The sequence below is a fragment of the Bos javanicus genome, chromosome 15 (assembly GCF_032452875.1).
Source record: "Bos javanicus breed banteng chromosome 15, ARS-OSU_banteng_1.0, whole genome shotgun sequence".
NCBI classification, from domain to species: Eukaryota; Metazoa; Chordata; class Mammalia; order Artiodactyla; family Bovidae; genus Bos; species Bos javanicus.
The window spans coordinates 36,347,655-36,373,287 of NC_083882.1; the positions used below are offsets into that span (position 1 = coordinate 36,347,655).

The 25,633-nt window shown below is 35.8% G+C and overlaps 1 protein-coding gene across 25 annotated transcripts in view; it reads left to right on the forward strand.

Annotated features, from left to right (window-relative positions):
• SOX6 (SRY-box transcription factor 6) overlaps positions 1-25,633 on the forward strand; it is an 843,047-nt gene that overhangs the window by 528,358 nt on the left and 289,056 nt on the right. For all 25 annotated transcript variants that reach the window (XM_061440698.1, XM_061440700.1, XM_061440695.1 and 22 more), the window contains one exon: positions 12,397-12,486. In XM_061440698.1, the coding sequence (XP_061296682.1) occupies positions 12,397-12,486 (90 nt within the window). The remainder of the gene's footprint in view (positions 1-12,396; positions 12,487-25,633) is intronic.

A 25,633-nucleotide genomic window follows, 5' to 3' on the forward strand; every position in this document is an offset into this window, starting at 1 on the left:
TCTTAAAACTCTCCAAGCTAAAGGCAAATGATTACATATAAAAATGGCCCAAATATTTGAATAACACTTCACAAAAGAAGATATATAAATGCCCAATAAGCATATTAAAGTGTGTTTTATTCTATAGTCATTAAGGAAGTGTAAATGTAAGTTAAAGCCACATGAGACCATTCTACAATCACTGCTGCTGCTGCTAAGTCGCTTCAGTCATGTCCGACTCTGTGCGACCCCATAGACAGCAGCCCACGAGGCTCCCCCATCCCTGGGATTCTCCAGGCAAGAACACTGGAGTGGGTTACCATTTCCTTCTCCAATGCATGAGAGTGAAAAGTGAAAGTGAAGTCACTGAGTCTTGTCCAACTCTTAGCGACCCCATGGACTGCAGCCCACCAGGCTCCTCCGTCCATGGGATTTTCCAGGCAAGAGTGCTGGAGTGGGGTGCCATTGCCTTCTCCGTCTACAATCACTAGAATGACTAAAAGTATTAACACTAAGAAGTGTTAAGGAGACTACAAAGAAACTAGGACTCCCATGCATTGTTGATGGAAGTGTAAAATGATGCAGCCCTATGGAAAACCATTTGGCAGTTTCTTTTAAAATCAGATTTATAATTACTCTACTTTTAAAAGCAAGTTCCATTTTTAGAGGGAAAAAAGAGATGTGTATTCATAAAAAGACTTCAGAATGAATTTTCATAATGGCCCCAAAGTGGGAAAAACACACATGTCCAAAAACAGGTGAATGGATAAACAGTTTGTGATGTATTTGTATAATGGAAATCTTTCCATTAACAAAAGGAATCAAAGTCCTAATACATGCTGCAACATAATTGAATCTCAAAAATTGTATGCTAGTTGAAAGGATTCATATCCAAAAAGTATTGATGTATACTGTATACTTTCATATTTATAAAATTCAAGAGCAGGCAAAATTATTTTACAGCAATAGAAGTCAGATCCATAGTTACCTGGGTTAGGATTATAGGTAAATGACTGAAAGGGAGCATATGATAACTTTTTGGAAATGTTCTGTATTTTTTGTGTGTGGTGACTGCTACATAAATGTTTAATTTGACAAAATTCATCAAATACACATTTAAGATGGGTGAATTTATTACATGATATATATTAAATTATATATCAATATTGTTAATTAAAAAAAACATAGTTTGTCACTATTTAACACACACAAAGCGATCTTCTTTAGTATATTAAAGAATTTGTTTTAGTAATTACTATGTTCAGAGCTTAAGTAATATGGAAGAACACAAAGTAGTACTGGAAACATTCCCTGATCATGAAGGAACTTAGTTAGGTAATATGGAATGAACTTGACTATATATTTAGTCATATGGTGATAAAATTGTTAACTAATAGCAGTGATAGATGGAGAAGAGAGAGTTATGAAGTTCAGAGTTAATGAGTTGATACCTGGGAAAAGTACAAAATGCACAGTGCCTGAGAGATAATATGTGCTCAGCAAGTGTTATTTTGCTTTTCAGAGGATGAGAATTTATGCATCAAGTAATGAATCAAGGCATGATCCAGGAGGTGATATTTAATGTAGGTACCACAGAATAGGAGTGTTTTCCATAGGCATCAAGAAGTGGGGAGACTTTAATGTTAGGAAGATGTCATGATCAAACGTTTGGAAGTAAAAAAGTACAAGACATGTACACAAGAGTGAGTTATGTTTGGTGAATTCATTTAAAAAGAACAAACAGTTTTCAGGTAGCAAAAATAGTGGGAGATGAATCACTAGGGTTAGATTATCAAGGGCCCTTAAAACCAACTTGAGTATATCCTTATTTTAAATTGATGTCTTATGGATTATCAATGCATAAATAAAACATACAGGAAGGGATATTTTATCAGTAAAGACTTATTTTGTAATTTTGTTTTATAACATTAAATATAAAGTCAACTAACCAGAACAATGAAGCTGCTTTGATGAACATGAAACTGAAATTGGGGCTTGCTAATCTTAGATGGGAGTTGTGTTTAATGACCTTGAGTTTCTACTTTTGCTATTCTTGTTCAGTCAGTCAGTGGTGTCTGACTTTTTGTGACCCCTGGACTGCAGCACGCTAGGCTTCCCTGTCCTTCCCAGAGTTTGCTCCAACTCATGTCCAATGAGTCAATGATGCCATCCAGCCATCTCATCCTCTGTCATCCCCTTCTCCTCCTGCCTTCAATCTTTCCCAGCATCAGGGTCTTTTTCAATGAGTCGGCTCTTCTCATCAGGTGGCCAAAGTATTGGAGCTTCAGATATCAATTGCATCATGTTCAGAAAATTCTAATTCAGATAGCTTAATAAATAGCAGTCCTATAGTATTTTATCTTAATATTGTTGCATGTCTTTCAATAAAGCAAGAGGCTTATTTCAAGGTTTGCATAATAAATGTTTTACTCAGGTAATACAAGTTAATGTATTGGTGATTTTCAGTGCGTTAAAATTGTATAAAGAATGGTGGTAAAGTGGTAAAGAATCCACTTTGATTCAGTTCAGTTCAGTTCAGTTTGATCTCTGAGTCGGGAAGATCCCCTGGAGTAGGAAATAGCAACCCACTCCAGGATTCTTGCATGGAGAAGTGCATGGACAGAGGAACCTGGTGGGCTATAGTCCATGAGGTCGCAAAGAGTTGGACATGACTGAGCATCTGCACATGCTGTGACAGTTTTTGTTGTGTTTTTCTTTTTGTTCAGTATTTTTTAAAGTTACAACTGGTTTTTTTTTTTTTTAAAGCCAACTCAATTAGTATAAGCAAAACCCAGAATATATTGGCTTACATTATCAAGAATCACAGGAGCAGAATTTGGCTTTTCTTTTTTGGGATGTAACTATGCTAACATGATACAAAGACTTTTATCTCCCCTCTATCTTTTCCTGTCTGCTCCTCTACTTTTCTTAGTATTTTTGGCATTATTCATTCTTATTGCAGACAAACTCCATGTACCAGGGAGAATAGCCATGACGATCCTAGGCCCTCATGCTTATAACTTTAAACTTGAACATAAGAGAGCCTTTCTGGATAGTTTCAGGAGAGAATTCTGACTGGGTCAAATTCCTCTGTGTCTGAGAAGAGCAGTAGATTACAAAAAAGGCAGACTGCAAAGCACTGTGATTGACAACTTCATCAGGACAATATTGGCATTCAGAAATATAACCCAAAAAAATTGTATCAAAAGAAGAAGTATAAGATACAATGGATGCATAAAATTATTGTTTCCACAGTCCTATGAAGTTTTAAAAAGCAGTTAAATATGTAATTGAAAGAGTAAAAATGAAATCAAACGTTTGTAGAACACACAGAGCAATGTCTCATGTTACATGATTTGAATACCTTAGCCTTTGGCAATGGACAGAAAAGCATCAGTGCACTTACTTCTGTGCACTGTGTACATGAAATAAACTGTGATTTGGAAAGGGTTACTTTTTGAGTTCAACACTATTTTTAAGCAGCATCTTAGCATTTCCTTAGGTGATGATTTCAGGTAAAGAAAGCTCTTAGCTCAGACAAGGTAAGGTGTTATGGAAAATGTAGTGTGGAGGAACAAGAAGACCAGCATAATGGAGTATGTATGGCAGACGTGGCTGTTGAACACTGCTTTCAGTGCAATACCATTTTTAGCATCCCTGTCTAAAGAACTAGAGTGCTTCACTCCACATCTGAAGAAATTAATAATAGACATAATTTTTTCTATTATTTTTATATTATTGAACATAATTTTTTTCTACTATTTTCTATTACTATGCATCATAATGTGTACATAAGGTGTGATCACTAACCTAGAGCCAGACATCCTGGAATGTGAAGTCACTTAGAAAGCATCACTACGAACAAAGCTAGTGGAGGTGATGGAATTCCAGTGGAGCTATTACAAATCCTGAAAGATGATGCTTTGAAAGTGCTGCACTCAATATGCCAGCAAATTTGGAAAACTCAGCAGTGGCCACAGGACTGGAAAAGGTCAGTTATCATTCCAATCCCAAAGAAAGGCAATGCCAAAGAATGCTCAAAGTACCGCAAAATTGCACTCATCTCACATGCTAGTAAAGTAATGCTCAAAATTCTCCAAGCCAGGCTTCAACAATATGTGAACCGTGAACTTCCTGATGTTCAAGCTCGTTTTAGAAAAGGCAGAGGAACCAGAGATCAAATTGCCAACATCCGCTGGATCATGGAAAAAGCAAGAGAGTTCCAGAAAAACATCTATTTCTGCTTTATGGACTATGCCAAAGCCTTTGACTGTGTGGATCACTATAAACTGTAGAAAACTCTGAAAGAGATGGGAATACCAGACCACCTGACCTGCCTCTTGAGAACCCTATATGCAGGTCAGGAAGCAACAGTTAGAACTGGACAGGGAACAACAGACTGATTCCAAATAGGAAAAGGAGTACGTCAAGGCTGTATATTGTCACCCTGCATATTTAACTTCTATGCAGAGTACATCATGAGAAATGCTGGGCAGGAAAAAGCACAAGCTGGAATCAAGATTGCTGGGAGAAATATCAATAACCTCACATATGCAGATGACACCACCCTTATGGCAGAAAGTGAAGAGGAAATCAAAAGCCTCTTGATGAAAGTGAAAGAGGAGAGTGAAAAAGTTGGCTTAAAGCTCAACATTCAGAAAATGAAGATCATGGCATCCTGTCCCATCACTTCATGGGAAATAGATGGGGAAACAGTGGAAATAGTGTCAGACTTTATTTTTGGTGGCTCCAGAATCACTGCAGATGGTGACTGCAGCCATGAAATTAAAAGACGCTTACTCCTTGGAAGGAAAGTTATGACCAACCTAGATAGCATATTGAAAAGCAGAGATATTACTTTGCCAACAAAGGTCCATCTAGTCAAGGCTATGGTTTTTCCAGTGGTCACGTATAGATCTGAGAGTTGGACTGTGAAGAAAGCTGAATGCCAAAGAATTGATGCTTTTGAACTGTGGTGTTGGAGAAGACCCTTGAAAGTCCCTTGGACTGCAAAGAGGTCCAACCAGTCCATCCTAAAGGAGATCAGTCCTGGGTGTTCATTGGAAGGACTGGTGCTAAAGCTGAAACTCTGATACTTTGGCCACCTCATGCGAACAGTTGACTCATTGGAAAAGACCCTGCTGCCGGGAAGGATTGGGGGCAGGAGGAGAAGGGATGACAGAGGATGAAATGGCTGGATGGCATCACTGACTCGATGGACATGAGTTTGAGTGAACTCCGGGAATTGGTGATAGACAGGGAGGCCTGGCATGCTATGATTCATGGGGTCGCAAAGAGTTGGACACGACTGAGCAAGTGAACTGAACTGAACTGATGCATCATAATAGAAAAAAATAATTTTCACCAGGATTTCCCTGGTGGCTCAGATGGTAAAGAATCTGCCAGTAGTGCAGAGGACCAGATTCGATCTCTGGGTCGGGAAGATCCCCTAGACGAGGAAATGGCAATTCAGTATTCTTGCCTGGGAAATCCCATGGACAGAGGAGCCCAATGGGCTATAGTCCATAATGTCACAAAGAGTTGGACACAACTGAGTGACTAGCACACACATAAATATTTTTTTCTATTATTGAGAGCTGCTTGGTAGAAACTATAAACCTGATGTCAAGTAATGATTTAAATAGTCATTTCAGTGAAACCACACTGAACTGGAGCCAGGACTCTATCACAGACTGTTTGACTTTGGGCAAGGCAAGGTCAGGAAGGTGACTTCCGTATCTTGACTGTGTTTCTTCATTCTGAAATGGGGTTTTAGTCTTAGTGATCATTGAAGTCTCAGCTATAGCAGGAGGCTGTGAGCCTCTGATTCACCTGCTAGTTGCCCCTCTTTTTCTACATTGGCATTGGTAGCAGTTGTACTTTGATATACATGCGGGAGGAATTTGGTTTTCAATTTGTGACCCCATGGACTGTAGCCTACCAGGCTCCTCTGTCCATGGGATTTTTCAGGCAATAGTACTGGAGTGGATTGCCATTTCCTTCTCCAAGGGATCTTCCTGACCCAGGGATCGAACCCAGGTCTCCCACATTGTAGACAGACACTTAACCATTTGAGCCACCAGGGAAGTTCTGATACTTTTAGGTGCTAAGCAGGTTTGGAAAGCAGATGAAAGAGATACCTCCTACTGCATGTGTAGAACAATGTGAGTTCCATGAATGTATGTTAAGTGCCAGTTTTAAGTGGTCCCTATAAAACATTATCAGACTTTGGTAGGTAAAACAGTACAAAGAGAGAATATTGAACTTAATGTGATGATGTCTATATATGTATTTCTGGCAGCTCTTAAATGTGGGGCTTTCTCTCTGTCATGAATATGTCAAAATTGTGCATCCAAGAGTTCAAATGACATTTTCAATAGCTACCATTGACACACACATACCGAGACACTCACAGTATATTATCTAGTAAAGTGGTTGTAGAATTAACATTTTTCCTGGAAGGAATATATCTGATTTAATGACCAAATCATTTTAAAGCAGCACAACAGAATTTCACAGGAACTAAATCTATTTCTTCACACCGATCATGCGTGTTTTACTCAAGCATTGAGTCATTAGCATGTTTATAATGGTTCTAATTTAGCACAACATTTTCTGAATTTTATCCTTGAGTCATTTACAAATTGTTCATATTGAATAAACAAAGGAAACAGATTGCATTTTATACTTAGTAATTTATCTGAAAGAAGAGGGGAGGGTTAATTGTTTGAAAGTTTTGGTCTGTTTGGGGAAGTGAGCTTGCTTTTTCATTGCTAGGCATAAATGCCATTTCTCATCTTTTGGGGGATGGGGGGGAGGCTATGGAGGAGTAAAATGAAAAATTAGGACCAGGACAAGATTGGCCACTCCCAGAGGGGAGTGTGGAGCAAAAGGGGAGCTGGCACGAGATTATCCAAAACAGTTGGTGCATTCCTTAATGATCAAGTGCTTGAGAAGTCCAGCTCTTCCTGGCAGAGCATCTGTGTTGATGTTTATATCATTGCCCTGCTGTATGGGAAAGGCATGCTTTCTCTCGCTGCTTGGCTAAAAATAGGATGGAATATAGCATTGTATGAGATATTTTAAGATAGCAAAAACATTTAAGAGGTTAAAGGTTTGACTTTTGGATCAAAAAAGATCAGTGATATAACTCGTGGTGTTCCTTGAAGACTGAATTTTATCTGCAGTTTGTCAGTGATTCGAACTCTTGGTTAGGCGAGTTATTCTAGGTTCGTTTGGTGCAGTCTGAGAAGCCCACTCTACTGTCTTTTCTGTCAGCTTCCCAGCATGAAGAGCAAGATTGAGAACAGCCTCTATTTATACTCCCTTGATCGTATTTGGAAAATCAGTTGTTTCACTGGAGAGAGGGAGAGAGAGAGAAGGAGAGCACGCGCAGTCGTCAGGGAGTGTGCTCTGTACGTTACAGTGACTTCAAAATAAAACTGGCGCATTTTAGTGTCTAATTATTTTAGTGAGCTTGGAGGGTTTTAATTAAAATTTAAGAGTGCTCTTCAAGCTCTCCAAGCTCCAATTTTATCCCACTGTATTGTGGAGCACTTGTCACTGTGGAAAAATGTACAGTAACTGCCATGTGTATCTCTGTTTCCTAATGAAAAATATGAGATTGATGATCAGCAGGGATATAAATATATATTATCAAAATTAGCTGTAAACCAAGGTCAAGGATACTTTTGATAAGTTATCACTGTTCTTTGGATACATAGAAAATTTATTGCCCTTGAAATTTATGATTCCTGTGGTAAAAATAAAAGGGATTGCTTTAAACAAAGTTTAAAAAGCAGTAGGAAATATGCGTACAGGAGGGCAGGCATTATTGTTTCTCACTAAAGTTTTTAAAGTTATTTTCTATATCATATTTCTAATGTTTTAACATTTCTAACTTTAAGTATCACTTTGAGGTAAAAGGAATAATGATAAGTGTTTACTCACAGGTAAATTGTTTTAAAGTACAATAAAAAAATTTTCCCATTATCCTTTCCTGTTCCCCGTGATTTCGTTTTAGTGATTATTTCTTTTATTTACTCTCTTAGACTCTTTACTTTGCTTAGAGTACAAGTTAATAATACTACTGCAACTTTGTTTAATTCGGAATAATTTAAAATTGTTCCTAAAACATCATCATTTAGATTAGGAAATAAATATCTTACTTCAAATTTCTCTTGTGCGGTGAAATTAATTATTAGCATGATAAAACATTCCTGACTTACCTGGTTTGACACCTGGGTACTTAAGCAGAAACATTGCTTTGCAATCCATTATGCTGTATATTTATAACATGCTAGTTCTGACTTATATCTTTCTTGTTTCCTTAGAAAAAGTTTATTGAAATAGAAAAACTTAGATTTGCAAAGGAAAAGGGAAAACATAGCTATGCAGCTGAGAATTAATTTATACCATATCAAATCCCTTTACATCCTTGGTTAAAAATAAACAAGAACTGAAGTTCAACTCTTAACTTTTGATAGTGGTGTTTTTCTCACGTTATTTACAAAAATTGGGCAAGATAAATGTAATAAACTCTTGCATTTCATTAGTTATGTATTGTTTTATGGACACTAATTCTTTCATAGTAATAGGAATTAATTTTGGCATTTTCACTTTTATGCTGAAGTGTTAGGTTTACATTCATTTTTAATATGTATGTATGATGGTGACACATACTATAATATTGTGATACTATAATGTTGTAGTTTTTTAACCTTAATTTCCAAAAGGTATTTTAATTAGCTGAATTAGTCTTCTTCTAATTAGCTGAAGACAACTCAGTCAAAATACTAAAATTTGAGTAGTCAAACTCAGATAGTGAAATACACTGTATATTTTTTCATTGTTTTGAGGACTGTGGCACTACCATAACTGCATTAGATGTTCACCAGTCAATCATGGAAAACATATTTTCCTGTGCAGTGGTCCAAGAATTCTGGGTGATGTTTAGTTCTTTTTTTCCATTTGGAATCCTGCATGAGTACTGAATTCAAACATGGGCTTAATCTTTCCCTGTACATAATGCAAACTGGACTTCTTTACTTATTTTGACCTCTTTGATTTTTTGCATTTGTGCATGGTCAGAAAGGGGCAAAGTCTGATCTGATGAACTGCCTCTGTAAAGCTAGAGTCCTAGTAATATAGTTGAAGTATGTGGCACAAGGAGGATGAATACTTGATTTTTTATTTTTGTCCTTACCTGGATATTATTTTGAATGGTATATTTGAAAATATAGATTTCATTTAGTTTTATCTATTATATATGTCCTCGTTTCAAGTCAGAAACATCTTGGTAGAGGCAGTAGTATCCTCTGCCTATGTAGCTTTTAATAACAACCTGCATCTTCTGGACTTTCTTCCCTCACCTTACTTGTTTTATATTACATTATGGAGTGTGCTGAGTACTTATTGTGTATGTATGTCCTTAGAGGGCTGGCAAATAGATTTTAGGTGAGAAACCTGTTTTTCAAGAGATTTTCTCACGGTTTTGAATGTTGATAAAGTGGTATGTCGTGACTCTTATTGCCCTGTGGATAAAGACAATCAGTGATCGTTACTGAATATTTTAATGAGCTATAGACATGCAAAGATTGCTTTATTTTTTTCTTTTCAGTTTCTTCTACTGAAATGAGAATTTGTATAGCTAGATTAACTCAGCATTATGGTAAGGATTAATTTTCTAATAGAAATGTGAAATGTTTTGAATTTATTAACCATTTAATTAATGACTAGCTCTTATATAAAGCTGTGTCTTCAAACATATTTGATAAATATTTGAAATATATGTTCATGTTGTCCATATAATTCTGTTTTCTCCTATGAAATTTTAGCATTCTTTTCCTGGAGCTCTGAAAGATTTCAGGTCTATTAATAGAAATGAGAGACATATTTTAGCTGTTTTACATTTAGTGTATATCTAATCCTGGTTCGTGAACTTGCTCTGAATTTTCGATCATTACTAGTAAATTGGGATTTTGTCTTGATCATTATAATATGTTAACTCTACTCAAATTTTAACCACACAAGTTATGCTTTAGCATTTATGTCAGTGATTACCAGTTTAGTATGATGTTGTAATATATATGAAAAAGTTTTTTTAAAAAGTAACAAAACTGAGTAGGAGAGGAAGTTGAAGACATTTTGTTGATTATTCTTACATATGACCTAATGTTATATCCAGAAATTTAAACCTGACTTGAGAAAAAGTAATCTCTGATAGAAAAAAGCAGAGACATTACTTTGCCAACAAAGGTCCATCCAGTCAAGGCTATGGTTTTTCCTGTGGTCATGTATGGATGTGAGAGTTGGACTGTGAAGAAAGCTGAGCACCGAAGAATTGATGCTTTTGAACTGTGGTGTTGGAGAAGACCCTTGAAAGTCCCTTGGACTGCAAGGGGATCCAACCAGTCCGTTCTAAAGGAAATCAGTCCTGGGTGTTCATTGGAAGGACTGGTGCTAAAGCTGAAACTCCAATACTTTGGCCACCTCATGTGAAGAGTTGACTCATTGGAAAAGACCCTGCTGCTGGGAGGGATTGGTGGCAGGAGGAGAAGGGGACAACAGAGGATGAGATGGATGGATGGCATCACCGACTTGATGGACATGAGTTTGAGTGAACTCCGGGAGTTGGTGATGGACACGGAGGCCTGGCATGCTGTGATTCATGGGGTCGCAAAGAGTCGGACATGACTGAGCGACTGAACTGAACTGAATCTCTGAGAGGCATGACTTTGAAGAATTCCTTCTTGACCCTCACACCTAACATTATCTTTTCTATGACTTTTGCCTAGAAACAAAATATGTACAGAACAAAGTATATACCTTGTTTCTGAATTAAAATCCAAGAGACTATTTTGGAAATTAAATGCAAACTGAACGTATGCATATGCATAGAGACCCTCTTGGCAGATCACTTAGAATTCAATTTTTAATCAAAGTGGTAGATCATTTGTTTAAAAGAAAATAATTAATAGGAAAGCCTGGAAGAAAAGGAGGAAAGGAAAGAAGGGAAGAAGTAAGGGGAGGAGCAAGGAGCTTTCACTTAATAGAATCAAGCTGACTTCTTTTTAGAAAGAACTTTGGCTCCTGTGATAGCTAGTTCTTCATCAGCCGTTTACCAACACACTGATGGATTCCATCCATTTCTTGATTGACTGATCATTTCATGGACAAATGTTAATTGTTTTCACCAATATGTTCTAACCATGCAGTGGTTTTCTCATCTCTTACCCAGGGGCTCACTGTCTTTGCCTAAGCTTATCAAGTTTCTGAAACCCTTTAGATCCATCTTAACCTTACTGTCATTCTGAAAAATTCAAGGAGGACTTAGAAGTTGGAGAAAAAATGAAAGGGAAAATGCTAAAGAGATAGGTACTGATATGGGAGAGAAAAAACATTTGGAGTTGAAATAAGTTTTTAAATATAATTTTAAAAAGAGGTTATCAGAATTTTGACACTTGGAATGTTAAAGTATAATGGGAGTATGCTTTGCACTAAGGATTGAGTATTTAAATCTGCTCTCCCTTTTGGAAACGTGGCCTGTTTATTAAAATTTGAGACTTATAAGATGCATGTAAGTAGTTATAAGCAGTAGCTCTAGTTTCAAATCTACCTGATCAGAGAAAAAATAACTCATTGATAAAAATTTGATAATTATTAGAACACTCTAAAATGTAAACTTCTGTAAGCTTTATGAATCTTATAGAAACAAGTGTAATAACTTCCAAAATCTAGTATGCTGTTTAGAAATGCAGTAGGTCAAATAGCGTTTAAATAAGGATCTTCTTGAAAAGATCACGCATCTCTATTTATATAAAGGTTTTAACTGTTTCTATTACTGGGAGACAGAGAATATCTTGTTTATTTTCTTTGTATTTTACTGTAAATGAATATTTTACAAAAGTTGCCATCTGTGTATTTCTTAAGGAACAAGGAATTACAGGTTGATTCTTCTCTTCTCACTTGAAAATTTGTCATTCTTCCTTGAACAGCACACAAATTTTGCTTGGACTTAAAAAAAAGTCACCTGAATTAAAAGGAATAATATCTAAACCTAAGCTTGTAGAAAAAAGCTCCTTGTTCTGTCCTATTAGTCTAAAGAAATGATAAATGCTGGCTGAATATTAATTAGCCAAAATTATAATACCAAGATAAGATTATTGAGCATTGTCTTTTTTTCTCCTGGGAATATTGTAAATAATTTTCCAGCAAAAAAAATTTAGTTGTGGTATTTTATAATAGATAGAATAATATACTTGTCTATATCCTTGGTTAAAGCGGCAAAAAAATCTTTGATCATTTTTGAATGATAGAATTTCTCCATTAACTCCATAGACTTCTATATTTGTAATATTTTAATACTTATCTAAAACATGTATAATATTTTTAATACTTACTTTTTTATTTAAATAGATTCCTCCTGCATGGAAAAACTACTTTCAAAAGATTGGAAGGAAAAAATGGAAAGATTAAATACCAGTGAACTTCTTGGAGAAATTAAAGGTACAGTATACAAAATATCAAACATATCAATGTAGAAATGTTATTTTGTACCACAACACATCTGCTTATCTTCTGTACCCCAACATTAAATTCTTACTTCTAATATTTATATTTAAGAGGGTAAATATACAATGTGTTCCTGAACTTTTATTCTTTTGTAATGTTTATAGAATGAAATTTTTCCCTTTTTACAGTCTATAAACATGTAACTTACAGGACACACTACTTCATTAGTCTCCTCCTTGGCACAGAAGGAAAACAGTAGCTTTAGCTGTGCAGTGCTTAGTCACTCAGTTGTGTCTGACTCTTTGCCTGCCAGGCTCTTCTGTTCATTGGGGTTCTCCAGGCAAGAATATTGGAGTGGGTTGTCATACTCTCCTCCAGGAATCTTCCCGACCCAGGGATTGAACCAGGGTCTCTTGCATTGCAGGCAGATTCTTTACCAGCTGAGCTACCAGGGAAGCCCATAGTTTCATTTGCTGAACAAAAAAGTATGAAAACAATGTTATGTCAAAAATGAACAAATTAAATAAAGATAATTTTAGTCCTTCCTTTTGAAATTATAGTAGCTTAATTGATGAATCCAAATCACTAATTTGAATTTTTTTCTGGTCAAAAATGATCAGGGGGTAGTAACTATAACAAAGGAGTTTATAGAATGTGCTATTTATATTTATGACTGGATTCTGAAGCCTGGTTCCCTGTTCAAATTCTGGCTCTGTCAACTTACTAGATGAGTGACTTGGGGCATGTCACTGAAGGTTTCAATGTTTTGAATTCCTTGTATCTAAAATGAGGATAATAAAAGTACTTGGGCTTCCCAAGTGGTGCAGTGGTAAAGAATACGCCTGCCAGTGCAGGAGATGCTGGAGATGTAGGTTCAACCCTTGGATCAGGAAGATCCCCTGGTGGAGAATATGATAACCTACTCCATTGTTCTTGCTTGGAAAATTCTATGGACAGAGGAGCCTGGCGGTCTACAATCCACGGGGTCACAAAGAGTCGGACACGACTGAGCACACACAACAAAAGTACCTACCAAGGCTCATTAAGAGAATTAGTATGTGTAAAGCTTTTAAACGGCTTGCACTTAAGGAAACCCTCATGAGGGAAAGTTGTGCTTCTTATTAACTGCCCATAGGATCTTAGGTTAATTAATCTCAAATAGATTTCACAGAACTTAACATTTCATGATCTCTGACCTGGCTGAGGATGAGCATCCTTATTTTAAAGATAATTGATTGGCATTATTATTTTGAAACAAATTAAGAGGTGGGCAGTCCCAATCCATTACAAAATTAACCTGCCCTATCAGTTAAGCAGTTATACTTTTTGCCCAGCTCCCTCTTGTTGATTCTTTTATGGAGAGGAAGTACTGTATGAAGTACTGAAGTAGCTTTTGGTATTGTGGATAGAATCTGTTGTCATTAATTACTTTTCTCAGTCATCCCTTACAGATAGTCATTGCTCTATCTATCACTCTGTCACTTAAACTGACAATTTGAGAACTCAATTACATTAGTTTTCTGAATTTATCAAATGACTTCAGGTGAATATTCCCATGGATAATGTCTCATTTAAGATGAACATTTGGTGATAACTATCTGATGAAAATTTTATTTTGAATTTATTACAGAATATTGCCTAGTATTCAGACATGGTATATTCAACTCAAATGAAGAGAAAGAGTAGTCATATCTTTTCCAAGGAATAATTAATAACATTCTATTAACTAATGCAGTATCAAAATCAAGTGGAAAGTGGGTAGTATTTTTGAATTTCACTGCTTCTGTTTTGAACTCATAAAGGCTATTTGCTATTTTGGAAAAGAAAAAGAAACTCAATTTATAACTGACGTGTAGAACCTCATTAGTGACATATTCTTTATCCAGCTGCAATAACATGGTGTGTGCTACTTTGCACGTCATTCTCTGTTTTCTTCCCTTCCCAAAGTCATTGGTTTTATGACAGTGAGTACAGAAATGGTTTATGCAAAGGCAAGCTTTTGCCAGTGTGAATGATGGGGGTCTTGTTTTCTCTCAGTAACGTGGAAGCTAACATTTTATTATGTTATGATTCAGCATCAAGTTTTTATGATTTGGGTTATCTTTCCAATCCCACTTTCTATATTTCTTTATTTTTGATTCAAAAATGCAAAACTGTACTAGCTTTGTGTAGTCAAAATCTCAAAAGTGAAACATGCAAACTCAGGCTTTTCAAATTCTTTAACTTTTTGTTTTTCTGGATTCTGTTTGTAAAATGTGAACTTTTGTTTGTGTGCTGCTGTTTTTATGGGCATAGAAGATAAGATTCTTACCAAATTTTTCATTTTGATTTACTCTACATCACTGTCTGTTTTTACATCTTTATATTTTGTCAGCATAATCGTATGAAAAGATTCCAAAAATATGATAAAAGAAACAAAAAAATTTAGTTCAAATAGCATTCAAGTAGTTTGATTGAGCCACTACTAAAACTCAACACACACTTTTATTGTAGGTGAGATCAAGTCAGTTATTAGTCACCAAAATTGGTTCTAATTATTCAGAAAATTTAGGGTGATTTAAATACTATCTCCAAGAAAAACACACCTGGGGCATTTCGTGGTGTTTCAATGGTTAGCCCTCCATTCCTCTACTGCGAGGGTATCGAGTTCTATCCCTGTTTGGGGAACTAAGATCCTGCCTGCTATGCAGTGTGGCCACAAAATAATTTTTTTTAAAAAGGGAAAAGAAATGAAAACCATACTACTATGGTTTAGTGTATCTTAGCAATGTATATTTATATATTTCATTATTTTCCCCTCATTATAAAATTCATATGTATTATAAAAAGAATATAAACACACCTAAAGGAAAATATAATTGTCCTTTAATTCTACCTATATTATAGTGTATATCCTTTCCATTTTAATGTGTGCATATGCCTTAGAATTATTTTCCCTTAAAATTCGAATCATCCTTTTACAATTTTTTATAATTTACTTTTCCCACTTAATGATATATTATGAATTTCCCTATGATTAGGTTGTCTTCTAAAATATTACTTTTATTTGCAGCAAATATGATATAAAGTGAGGTTCTTATAATTTGACTGAGACTGTTATTCAATATTTAAGGTTTTATTATTTGTCATTATAAAGAAAACCTTGAATATGGCTAACTTTTTAGTATTTTCAGTGTTATTTAGTAATTATTTTCTTAGGATATAGATATATTCTGAAAAAGTGAAATTACTGAGTTGAAGGATGTGTTCTTTTTGGAAAGACTTTTTGTTCATATTGCCACGTAGCCCTTCAGATAGAATATGGGGTTCTGTGCTCTCACTAGCAAGTATTTCCTTGCCATCTATGATTATTTTAAACATTCCTTGCCAGTTTGATAGGGGAATATAACATTGTTGCTGATATATTTTGAACTCATTTGATATTGACTGATAATGAGAAGTTTTACATAAATTCAGTTGGATTAAATATCTCTTCCTTTGTATATTGTCTGTTTATGTTGTTAGCCCATTTTTCCTTTAAAGGATTTGTTTAGTTCTTATGGTTTCATAAGACTCTTTAGTGGTACTGGCCTTTCTTTGTCATATTTGTGTATTTTGTCATTTTCTTTACTGTATGGTTTTGTCGTCAAATCTTTTCCTCCCTGTTTTAATGCTCTTTTTTACTTTTTCTTTTTTTTTTTTTTTCTGTTTGGGGTTTGTTTAGAAAGGTTTCTCCCAATCTAAAATTATATTCTACTGTATTTTCTTCCAATTCTTTGACTATATTTTTATACACTTAACCCTTTCATTCCTCTTGGATATATTTTGATGGATAATGTAAAATTTTTTTTCTTAAGCAGTTAACCAAATATCTCTGTATCATTTATTAAATAACCCATGTTATCCCATCTGACTTGAAATAACCTCTTTTATTATATAAGGATTGCATATTTGCAGCCACTCTCATTTTTTAGCTCTTTTCCATTTATCTTTCTATCTAAACTTCTAAAGTGCTAGGCTGTGTTAATCACTGTAGCTTTATAGTATTTTTGAACAGTATTGCAAGACCTCATTCAAAATTTTTCTTAAGGTGCTTGTATACTTCTGTAAAATTTACCTTAGATTTAGAAGTTGTTAACTAAAATTGCAAAGTGATTTTTTAAAAGATTATAAAACTATAGGGTAGCTAAAATCTTTTTAATGTTGAATCTTTCCATTCCAAATAACTTATTCAATCAATTCTTTTATGTTTCTGAACAATGTTTTGTTTCTTACATATAGATTCAGCACATTTCTTTTAATATTTCCTCTACAATATTTAATTTTTTATTTGTGAATGTTATATTTTTCATACTACTCTCTTTTTGTTACTATATTTAGGGATGATATTGCATTTTGCTGGCTCATTTTATAACTTCCCTTTTTGTCAAGCTTGTTAGGTCTAGTCATATTTCAGCTGATGTGTTTTCTCCTCTTTTGGGGCAGTTATTTGTTCCTTTTTTTCACCACTTCTTTTAATACACTGCCTAGAATGTCAAGAATAATATTGGGGAAAACAGGTAATAGCAAGTATTTTATGTAGTTTTTAGTTTATGGAATTGTGTTTGTTCAGTATTTCACCATTAAATATTATATTGACTATTGATTTAAGATATTTTTAATCGTTAAAAATATTCTAGTTATATTTTATTAGGAGTTTCTATGATAAATTGTATTTTAGTTAATGGTATATCTTATTGGTTTTTGTTTCTCAAATTAAATAATGAAATAAACACATTAGTCATGGTATAGTCTTGTTTTAATGTACTTCATACTTTTATTTGCTTATATTACAGTTGTTATTTTTGCATCTGTATTTGTAAATGAGATTAGTTTGTGTTTTTCTTTATTTTTGCTATCTTTGTTAATATCTAGTACCAGAGTTGTGAAATTGAAAAGCATATCCTTCTTTTCTATGGAAGATGGCTATGTAAAACTATTCAATAGATAACATCTTAGTGAGAATCTGTTTTTATATTCTTTGTGTGTCCTTTACCCTAAAGTGTTGTAGGCAGCATATTATAGGCTCTGTTCTTTTTTTTTAGAATCTTATCTACCATGCTATACCTTTTGATTGGAGAATTTAGTGCAATGACATTTAAGGTAATTATTGATTTGTTTTGTTCAGTCACTAAGTCATGTCTGACTTTCTACCACCCCATGGACTGCAGCATGCTAAGTTCTTCTGTCCTTCACTATATCTGAGTTTGCTCAAATTCATGTCCATTGAGTCAGTGATGTTATCTAACCATCTCATTCTCTGCTGCCTTCTCCTTTTGCTTTCAATCTTTTCCAGCATAGGGTCTTTTCCAATGAGTAGGCTCTTTGCATCAGGTCCTGAATATTCACTGGAAGGACTGATGTTGAAGCTGAAACTCTAATACTTTGGCCACCTGATGCAAAGAGCTGACTCATTGGAAAAGACCTTGATGCTGGGAAAGATTGAAGGTGGGAGGAGAAGGGGACGACAGAGGATGAGATGGTTGGATGGCATCATCAACTCAATGGAATGAGTTTGAGTAAACTCTGGGAGTTGGTGATGGGCAGGGAGGCCTGGTGTGCTGCAGTCGATGGGGTCGCAGAGTTGAACATGACTGAGCGACTGAACTGAACTTGCATCAGGTGGACAAAGTATTGGAGCTTCAGCATCAGTCCTTCCAATGAATATTCAGCATTGATTTCCTTTAGAATTGACTGGTTTGATCTCTTTGCAAACCAAGAGACTCTCAAGAGTCTTCTTCAGCACAATTTGAAAGTATCAGTTCTTTGGTGCTCAGCATTCTTTATGGTCCAACTCTCACATCTGAACCTGACTACTTGAAAACCCATAGCTTTGACGATACAGACTTTTGTTGGCAAAGATCTGCTTTTTAATATGCTGTCTAGGTTTGTCATGGCTTTTTTTTCCCAAAGAGTAAGTGTCGTTTAATTCTGGGCTGCATTTACCATCCACAGTGATTCTGGAGCCCAAGAAGATAAAATCTGTCACTGTTTCCACTTTTTCTCCATCTATTTGCCATGAGGTGATGGAACCAGATGCCGTGATCTTAGTTTTCTTGAATGTTGGAGATTTTAGCCAACTTTTTCATTCCCCTCTTTAACTTTCATCAAGAGGCTCTTTAGTTCCGCTTTGCTTTCTGCTGTTAGAATGGTATCATCTTCATATTTGAGATTGTTGATATTTCTCCCAGAAATCTTGATTCCAGCTTGAGTCATTCCGCCTGGCATTTCATACGATGTACTCTGCATCAGTTCAGTCGCTCCGTGACTCTTTGCGAGTCCATGGACTGCAGCATGCCAGGCTTCCCTGTCCTTCACTCTTTCCTGTGGTTGCTCAAACTCATGTCCATTGAGTCCATTATGCCATCCAACCATCTCATCCTCTGTCACCCGCTTCTCCTCCTCCCCTCAACCTTTCCTGGCATCAGAGTCTTTTCCAGTGAATCAGCTCTTTGCATCATGTAGCCAAAGTATTGGAGTTTCAGCTTCAGCATCAGTCCTTACACTGAATATTCAGGGTTGATTTCCTTTCAGATTGACTGGTTTGATCTCGTTGCAGTCAAAAGGACTCTCAAGAGTCTTCTCCAGCACCAAAGTTTGAAAGCATCAAATCTTTGGCACTCGGACTTCATGATCCTGCTCTCACATCCATACATGACTACTGAAAAAACCATAGCTTTGACTAAACAGACATTTGTTGGCAAAGTGATGTCTCTCTTTTTTAATATTTTGCTTAAGTTTGTTATAGCTTTTCTTCCAAGGAGCAAGCATCTTTTAATTTCATGGCTGCATTCATTGATTCTAACCTTTGCTTCTTGACCTGCATACATGTTTCTCAGGAGACCAGTAAGGTGGTCTGGTATTCCTGTCTCTTTAAGAATTTTCCATGGTTTGTTGTGATCCACAGTCAAAGGCTTTAGGTAGTCAGTGAAGCAGAAGTAGATATTTTTTCTGGAATCCCCTTGCTTTTCCTATGATCCTGTATATGTTGGCAATTTGATCTCTGGTTCTTTTCTAAATCCAACTTGTACATTTAAAAGTTCTTGATTCATGTACTGTTGAAGCCTAGCTTGAAAGATTTGGGGCATTCCCTTCCTAGCAGGTAAAATGAGTGCAATTATATGGTAATTTTTGAACAGTCTTTGGCATTGCCTTTCTTTGGGATTGGAATGAAAACTGACCTTTCCCAGTCCAGTGGCAACTGCTGAGTTTTCCATATTCACTGACATATTGACTGCAACACTGTAACAGCATCATCTTTTAGGACTTTAAATAGCTCAGCTGGAATTCCATCACCTCCACTAGTTTTTTAGTAGTAATGTTCCGTTTAGGTCCACTTGACTTCCCACTCCAGCATGTCTGGTTTTAAGTGAGTATTGTGGTTATCTGGGTCATTAAGACCCTTTTTGGTATAGTTTTTCTCTGTTCTTGGCACCTCTTCTTAATCTCTTCTGCTTCTGTTAAGTCCTTTCCATTTCTGTCCTTTATTGTGCATAACTCTGCTTGAAATGTAACCTTGGTATCTCCAGTTTTCTTGAAGAGATCTCTAATCTTTCTCATTCTATTGTTTTCCTATCTTTCTTTGCATTGTTCACTTAAGAAGGCTTTATTATGTCTCCTTGCTATTCTCTGCAATTCTGCATTCAGTTGGGTATATCTCTTCCTTTCTCCTTTGCCCTTCTTTTCTCAGCTGTTTGTAAGGCTCAGACAACCACTTTGCCTTCTTGCATTTCTTTTCCTTGGTTTTGGTCACCACTTCCTGTACAATGCTATGAACCTCTGTCTATAGTTCTTCAGCATTCTATCTACCAATTAGATTAGATTCTAATCTCTTGAATCTATTTGTCCCCTCCAGTGTATAATCATAAGGGATTTGATTTAGGTCATATCTAATAGGTCTAGTGGATTTCCCTACTTTCTTCAATTTAAGCCTGAATTTTGAAGGATACTGGAGTGGGTAACCATTCCTTTCTCTAAGGTATCTTCCTAACCCAAGACTGAACCATGGTTTCCTGCATTGCAGGTGAATTCTTCATCATCTGAGCTACCAGGGAAGCCCATATATACATACTCCATCTTCTTTATCCATTTATCTGTTAAAAGGACTTTTAGGTTGTGTCCATATCTTGACGCCTATAATTAATGCTGCTATGAACATTGGGGTATATGTATCTTTTTGAATTAATGTTTTCATTTTCTTGAGATATATACCCAGGAGTAGAATTGCTGGATCATATAATATTTCTAGTTTTTAGTTTTTTGAAGAACCTCCTTAGTGTTTTCTAGAATGATTGCACCAATTTACATTCTTACCAACAGTGTACAAGGGTTTCTTTTTCTCCATATTCTTGCCAACTTTGTTATTTGTATTTTTTTTTTGATGACAGGCATTCTGTCAGATGTGAGATGATACCTCATGATTTTGATTTGCATTTCTCCAATGATTAGTAGTGGTGAGCATCTTTTCGTGTGCTGGTTGGCCATCTGTATATCCTCTTTGGTAAAATGTCTGTTTAGGCCTTCTGCCTGAGCTTCTCTGGTGGCTCAGATGGCAAAGAATCTGTCTGCAGTGTGGGAGACATGGGTTCAACCCTAGGTCAGGAAGATCCTTTGGAGAAGGGATTGGCAAGCCACTCCAGTATTCTTGCCTGGAGAATCCCATGGACAGAGAAGTCTGGTGGGCTGCAATCTGTGGGGTTGCAAAGAGTTGGACACAACTGAGAGACTTACACTTTCATGCCTTCTGCCCATTTTTTAATTGGCTGATTGGTTGCTTTGATATTGAGTTGCATCAGCTATATGTATATTTTAAATATTAACTCATCAGTGATATCATTTACAAACATTTGCTCACGTTCAGTAGGTTGTCTTTTCATGTTGTGATGGTTTCCTTTGCTGTGCAAAACTTTCAAGTTTAAATTAGGTCTCATTTGTTTATTTTTGTTTTTTGATTCCTTTGCCTTAGGAGACAGACTCAAAATATATTGCTATAGTTTATGTCAAAGAATGTTCTTCATATTTTTTTCTTCTAGGAGTTTTATGATTTCTGGGGCTTCTCTGATAGCTCAGTCCGTAAAGAGTCTGCTTGCATTGCAGGAGACCTAGGTTAGGTCCCTGGGTTGGGAAGATCCCTGGAGAAGGAAATGGCAACCCACTCCAGTATTATTGCCTGGGAAATCCCATGGATAGAGGAGCCTGATGCGCTACAGTCCATGGGGTCACAAGAGTTGGACACAAATTAGCGACTAAACCTACCTACCTTACATTTAAGTCTTGAATCCATTTTGAGTTTATTTTTTATATGGTATGAGAAAATGTTCTAATTTCACTATTTTACATATAGCTGACCAGTTTTCCCAACACTACTTATTGAAGAGACTGTCTTTTCTCTATTGCATAGTTTTGTATCCTTCATCATAAATTAGTTAACTGTAAGTGTGTAAGTTTATGTCTGGACTCTCTATTCTATTCCATTGACCTATGTGTCTGTTTTTGTGCCTGTACTATATTGTTTTGGTTACTGTAGCTTTGTATTATAGTTTGAAATTAGGGAGAGTAATATCTCTAGTTGTGTTCTTCTTTTGTAAGACTATTTTGTCTGTTGTATTTTGTATTTTCACACATATTTTAGAATTTTTTTAGTTCTGTGAAAAATACCATTTGTAATTTGATAAGGATTCTATTAAATCTTTAGATTGTATGGATAGTATGGTCATTTTAATAAAATTAATTTTTCTAAAAGTGAACATGATATATCTGTCCATTTGACTGTATAATCTTTTATTTCTTTTATTAGTGTCTTATAGGTTTCCAAGTATATGTGTTTTACCTCTTAGATATGTTTCTTCTTAGGTAATTTATTCTTTCTGATGCAATTATCAATGGGATTGTTTCTTTAATTTCTTTCTGCTAGCTCTTATTAGTTTATAGAAATGCAACAGATTTCTTTGTATTAATTTTGTATCCATCAACTTTATGAAATTCACTGATGAGCTCTAGTAGTTTTCTAGTGGATTTTCAATGCATAGTATTTTCAACGCATAGTATCATGAGCTTCCCAGGCGGTACTAGTGGTAAAGAACCTGCCTGCCAATGCAGGAGATATAAGTGATGTGGTTTCGATCCCTCAATCAGAAAGATCTGCTGGAGGAGGTATATGGTAATCCATTCCAGTATTCTTGCCTGGAGAATCCCATGGACAGAGGAGCCTGGCAGGCTGCAGTCCATAGGATCACAAAGAGTTGGACACGATTGAAGCCACTTAGCATGAATGCACACATGTATAGTATCATGTCATTTATAAACAGTGACAGTTTTATGTCTTCTTTTCTAATTTTGGTTCCTTTTATTTTATTTATTTATTTTTCTTTTCTGGTTAGCTAGAGCTAAGACTTTCCATTCTATGTTGAATAAAAGTGGCAAGAGTGGACATCCTTCTCTTATTCCTAATCTCAGAAGAAATGCTTTCAGTTTTTCACTGTTAACGCATGATGTTATCTGTGGGATGATCATATATGGCCCTTATTGTGTTGAAGTGTGTTCTCCACTTTCTGGAAAATTCAACATCCATTTAAAAAAAATCATACATGGATGTTGAATTTTGTGAAAACCTTTTCTGCATCTGTTGAGATGACCTTATAGTTTTTATTCTTCAATTTGTTACTGTGGTATATCACACTGATTGACTTTCAGATATCGAGCTGTGCTTGCATCCCTGGGATAAATCCATTTGATCATGGTGTATGATCCTATTAATGTATTGTTGGCTTTGGTTAGCTAATAATTTGTTTAGGATTTTTGTATCTAGATTCATCAGTGATACTGACTTTTAATTTTCTTTTTTTGTGATATCTTTGCCTGGTTTTGGTATCAGGGTGACACTGGCCTCACAAAAGTGATTCTTCTACAATTTTTTGAAATAGCTTCAGAAGGATAGATGCTAAGTGTTCTCTAAACATGTGGTAGAATTCACCTGTGAAGCCATCTGGTCCTGGATTTTTGTTTGTTGGGAGTGTGTTTTTTTTTTAAAGTATTGATTCAATAACATTACTGGTAAATGGTCTGCTCATATTTTCTTCCTTCCTGGTTCAATCCTGGGAGACTATCAGATCAGATCAGATCAGTCGCTCAATCGTGTCCGACTCTTTGTGACCCCATGAATCACAGCACGCCAGGCCTCCCTGTCCCTCACCAACTCCCGGAATTCACTCAGACTCACGTCCATCGAGTCAGTGATGCCATCCAGCCATCTCATCCTCTGTCGTCCCCTTCTCCTCCTGCCCCCAATCCCTCCCAGCATCAGAGTCTTTTCCAATGGGTCAACTCTTCACATGAGGTGGCCAAAGTACTGGAGTTTCAGCTTTAGCATCATTCCTTCCAAAGAAATCCCAGGACTGATCTCCTTCAAAATGGACTGGCTGGATCTCCTTGCAGTCCAAGGGATTTGCAAGAGTCTTCTCCAACACCACAGTTCAAAAGCATCAATTCTTCGGCACTCAGCCTTCTTCATAGTCCAACTCTCACATCCATACGTGACCACTGGAAAAACCATAGCCTTGACTAGACGAACCTTTGTTGGCAAAGTAATGTCTCTGCTTTTGAGTATGCTATCTAGGTTGGTTATAACTTTCCTTCCAAGGAGTAAGCGTCTTTTAATTTCATGGCTGCAGTCACCATCTGTAGTGATTTTGGAGCCCAGAAAAATAATGTCTGCACTGTTTCCACTGTTTCCCATCTATTTCCCATGAAGTGGTAGGACCGGATGCCATGATCTTCGTTTTCTGAATTTTGAGCTTTAAGCCAACTTTTCACTCTCCACTTTCACTTTCATCAAGAGGCTTTTGAGTTCCTCTTCACTTTCTGCCATAAGGGTGGTGTCATCTGCATATCTGAGGTTATTGATATTTCTCCCGGCAATCTTGATTCCAGCTTGTGTGTCTTCCAGTCCAGTGTTTCTCATGATGTACTCTGCATATAAGTTAAATAAACAGGGTGACAATATACAGCCTGGGAGACTATACATTTCTGCAAATTTGTTGATTTTGTCTTGGTTATCCTTTTATGGGCATATAGTTGTTCATAGTTGTCTCTTATGATCCTTTGTATTCTTGTGGTGTCTATTATAACCCTTCATTTTTCATGTCTGATCTTATTTATGTGTCCTTCTTTCTTTCTTTTTTTCTTTATGAGTCTAGCTAAAGGTTTATTGAATTTGTTTCTTTTCGAAGAACCAGTACTTAGTTTTATTGATCTATCCTATTGCTTTGTTAGTCTCTATTTTATTTATTTATCCTCTGATGATTATGATTTATTTCCTTTTACTAACTTTAAGTTTTGTCTTTTCTTCTTTTTCTAGTTACTTTAGGTCTAAAGTTGAGTTGTTTATTTGAGATTTTTCTTGTTTCCTGAAGTAAGCTTGTATTGGCTATAAACTTCCCTCTTAAAACTCTTTTGCTGCATCACATAGAGTTTGAATAGTTGCTTTTTTTTTTTTTAATTTGTCTCCCAGTACATTTTGATTTCTTCTTTTGAGTTCTTCAGTGATCCATTGGTTGTTTAGTAACATACTGTTTAGTCTCCACATGTTTTAGATTTCTGCAGTTTTTTTTTTTTTTTCCCTTGTAGTTGATTTCTAGTCTCATAGTGTTGTGGTCAGAAAAGGTGCTTGATATGTTTTCAAATTAGTTAAATTTTAAATTTAGAAATACTTGTTTTATGGCCTAGCATGTGATCTATCCTGGAGAATGTTTCATTTGCACTTGAAAAGAATGTGTACTCTGCTGCTTTTTGATGCAAAATTCTATATATATGTATCAAGTCTATTTCATCTACTGTGTCGTTTTAAACCAGTGTTTCCTTGTTGATTATCTGCCTGAAAGATGTGGTATTGATGTAAGCGGAATGTTAAAGTCCCCTACTGTTCTTGGGTTAATGCCAATTTCTCCCTTTATGTCTATTAATTTGCTTTATGTGTTTAGATGGTATTTACAATTGTTGTATCATCTTGGATTAATCCCTTGATCATTATGCAATGTCTTTATTTGTCTCTTGTAATAGTCTTTGTTCTAAAGTCTATTTTGTATACTGTAAATATTGGCACACTGTCTTGATTTCCATTTGCATG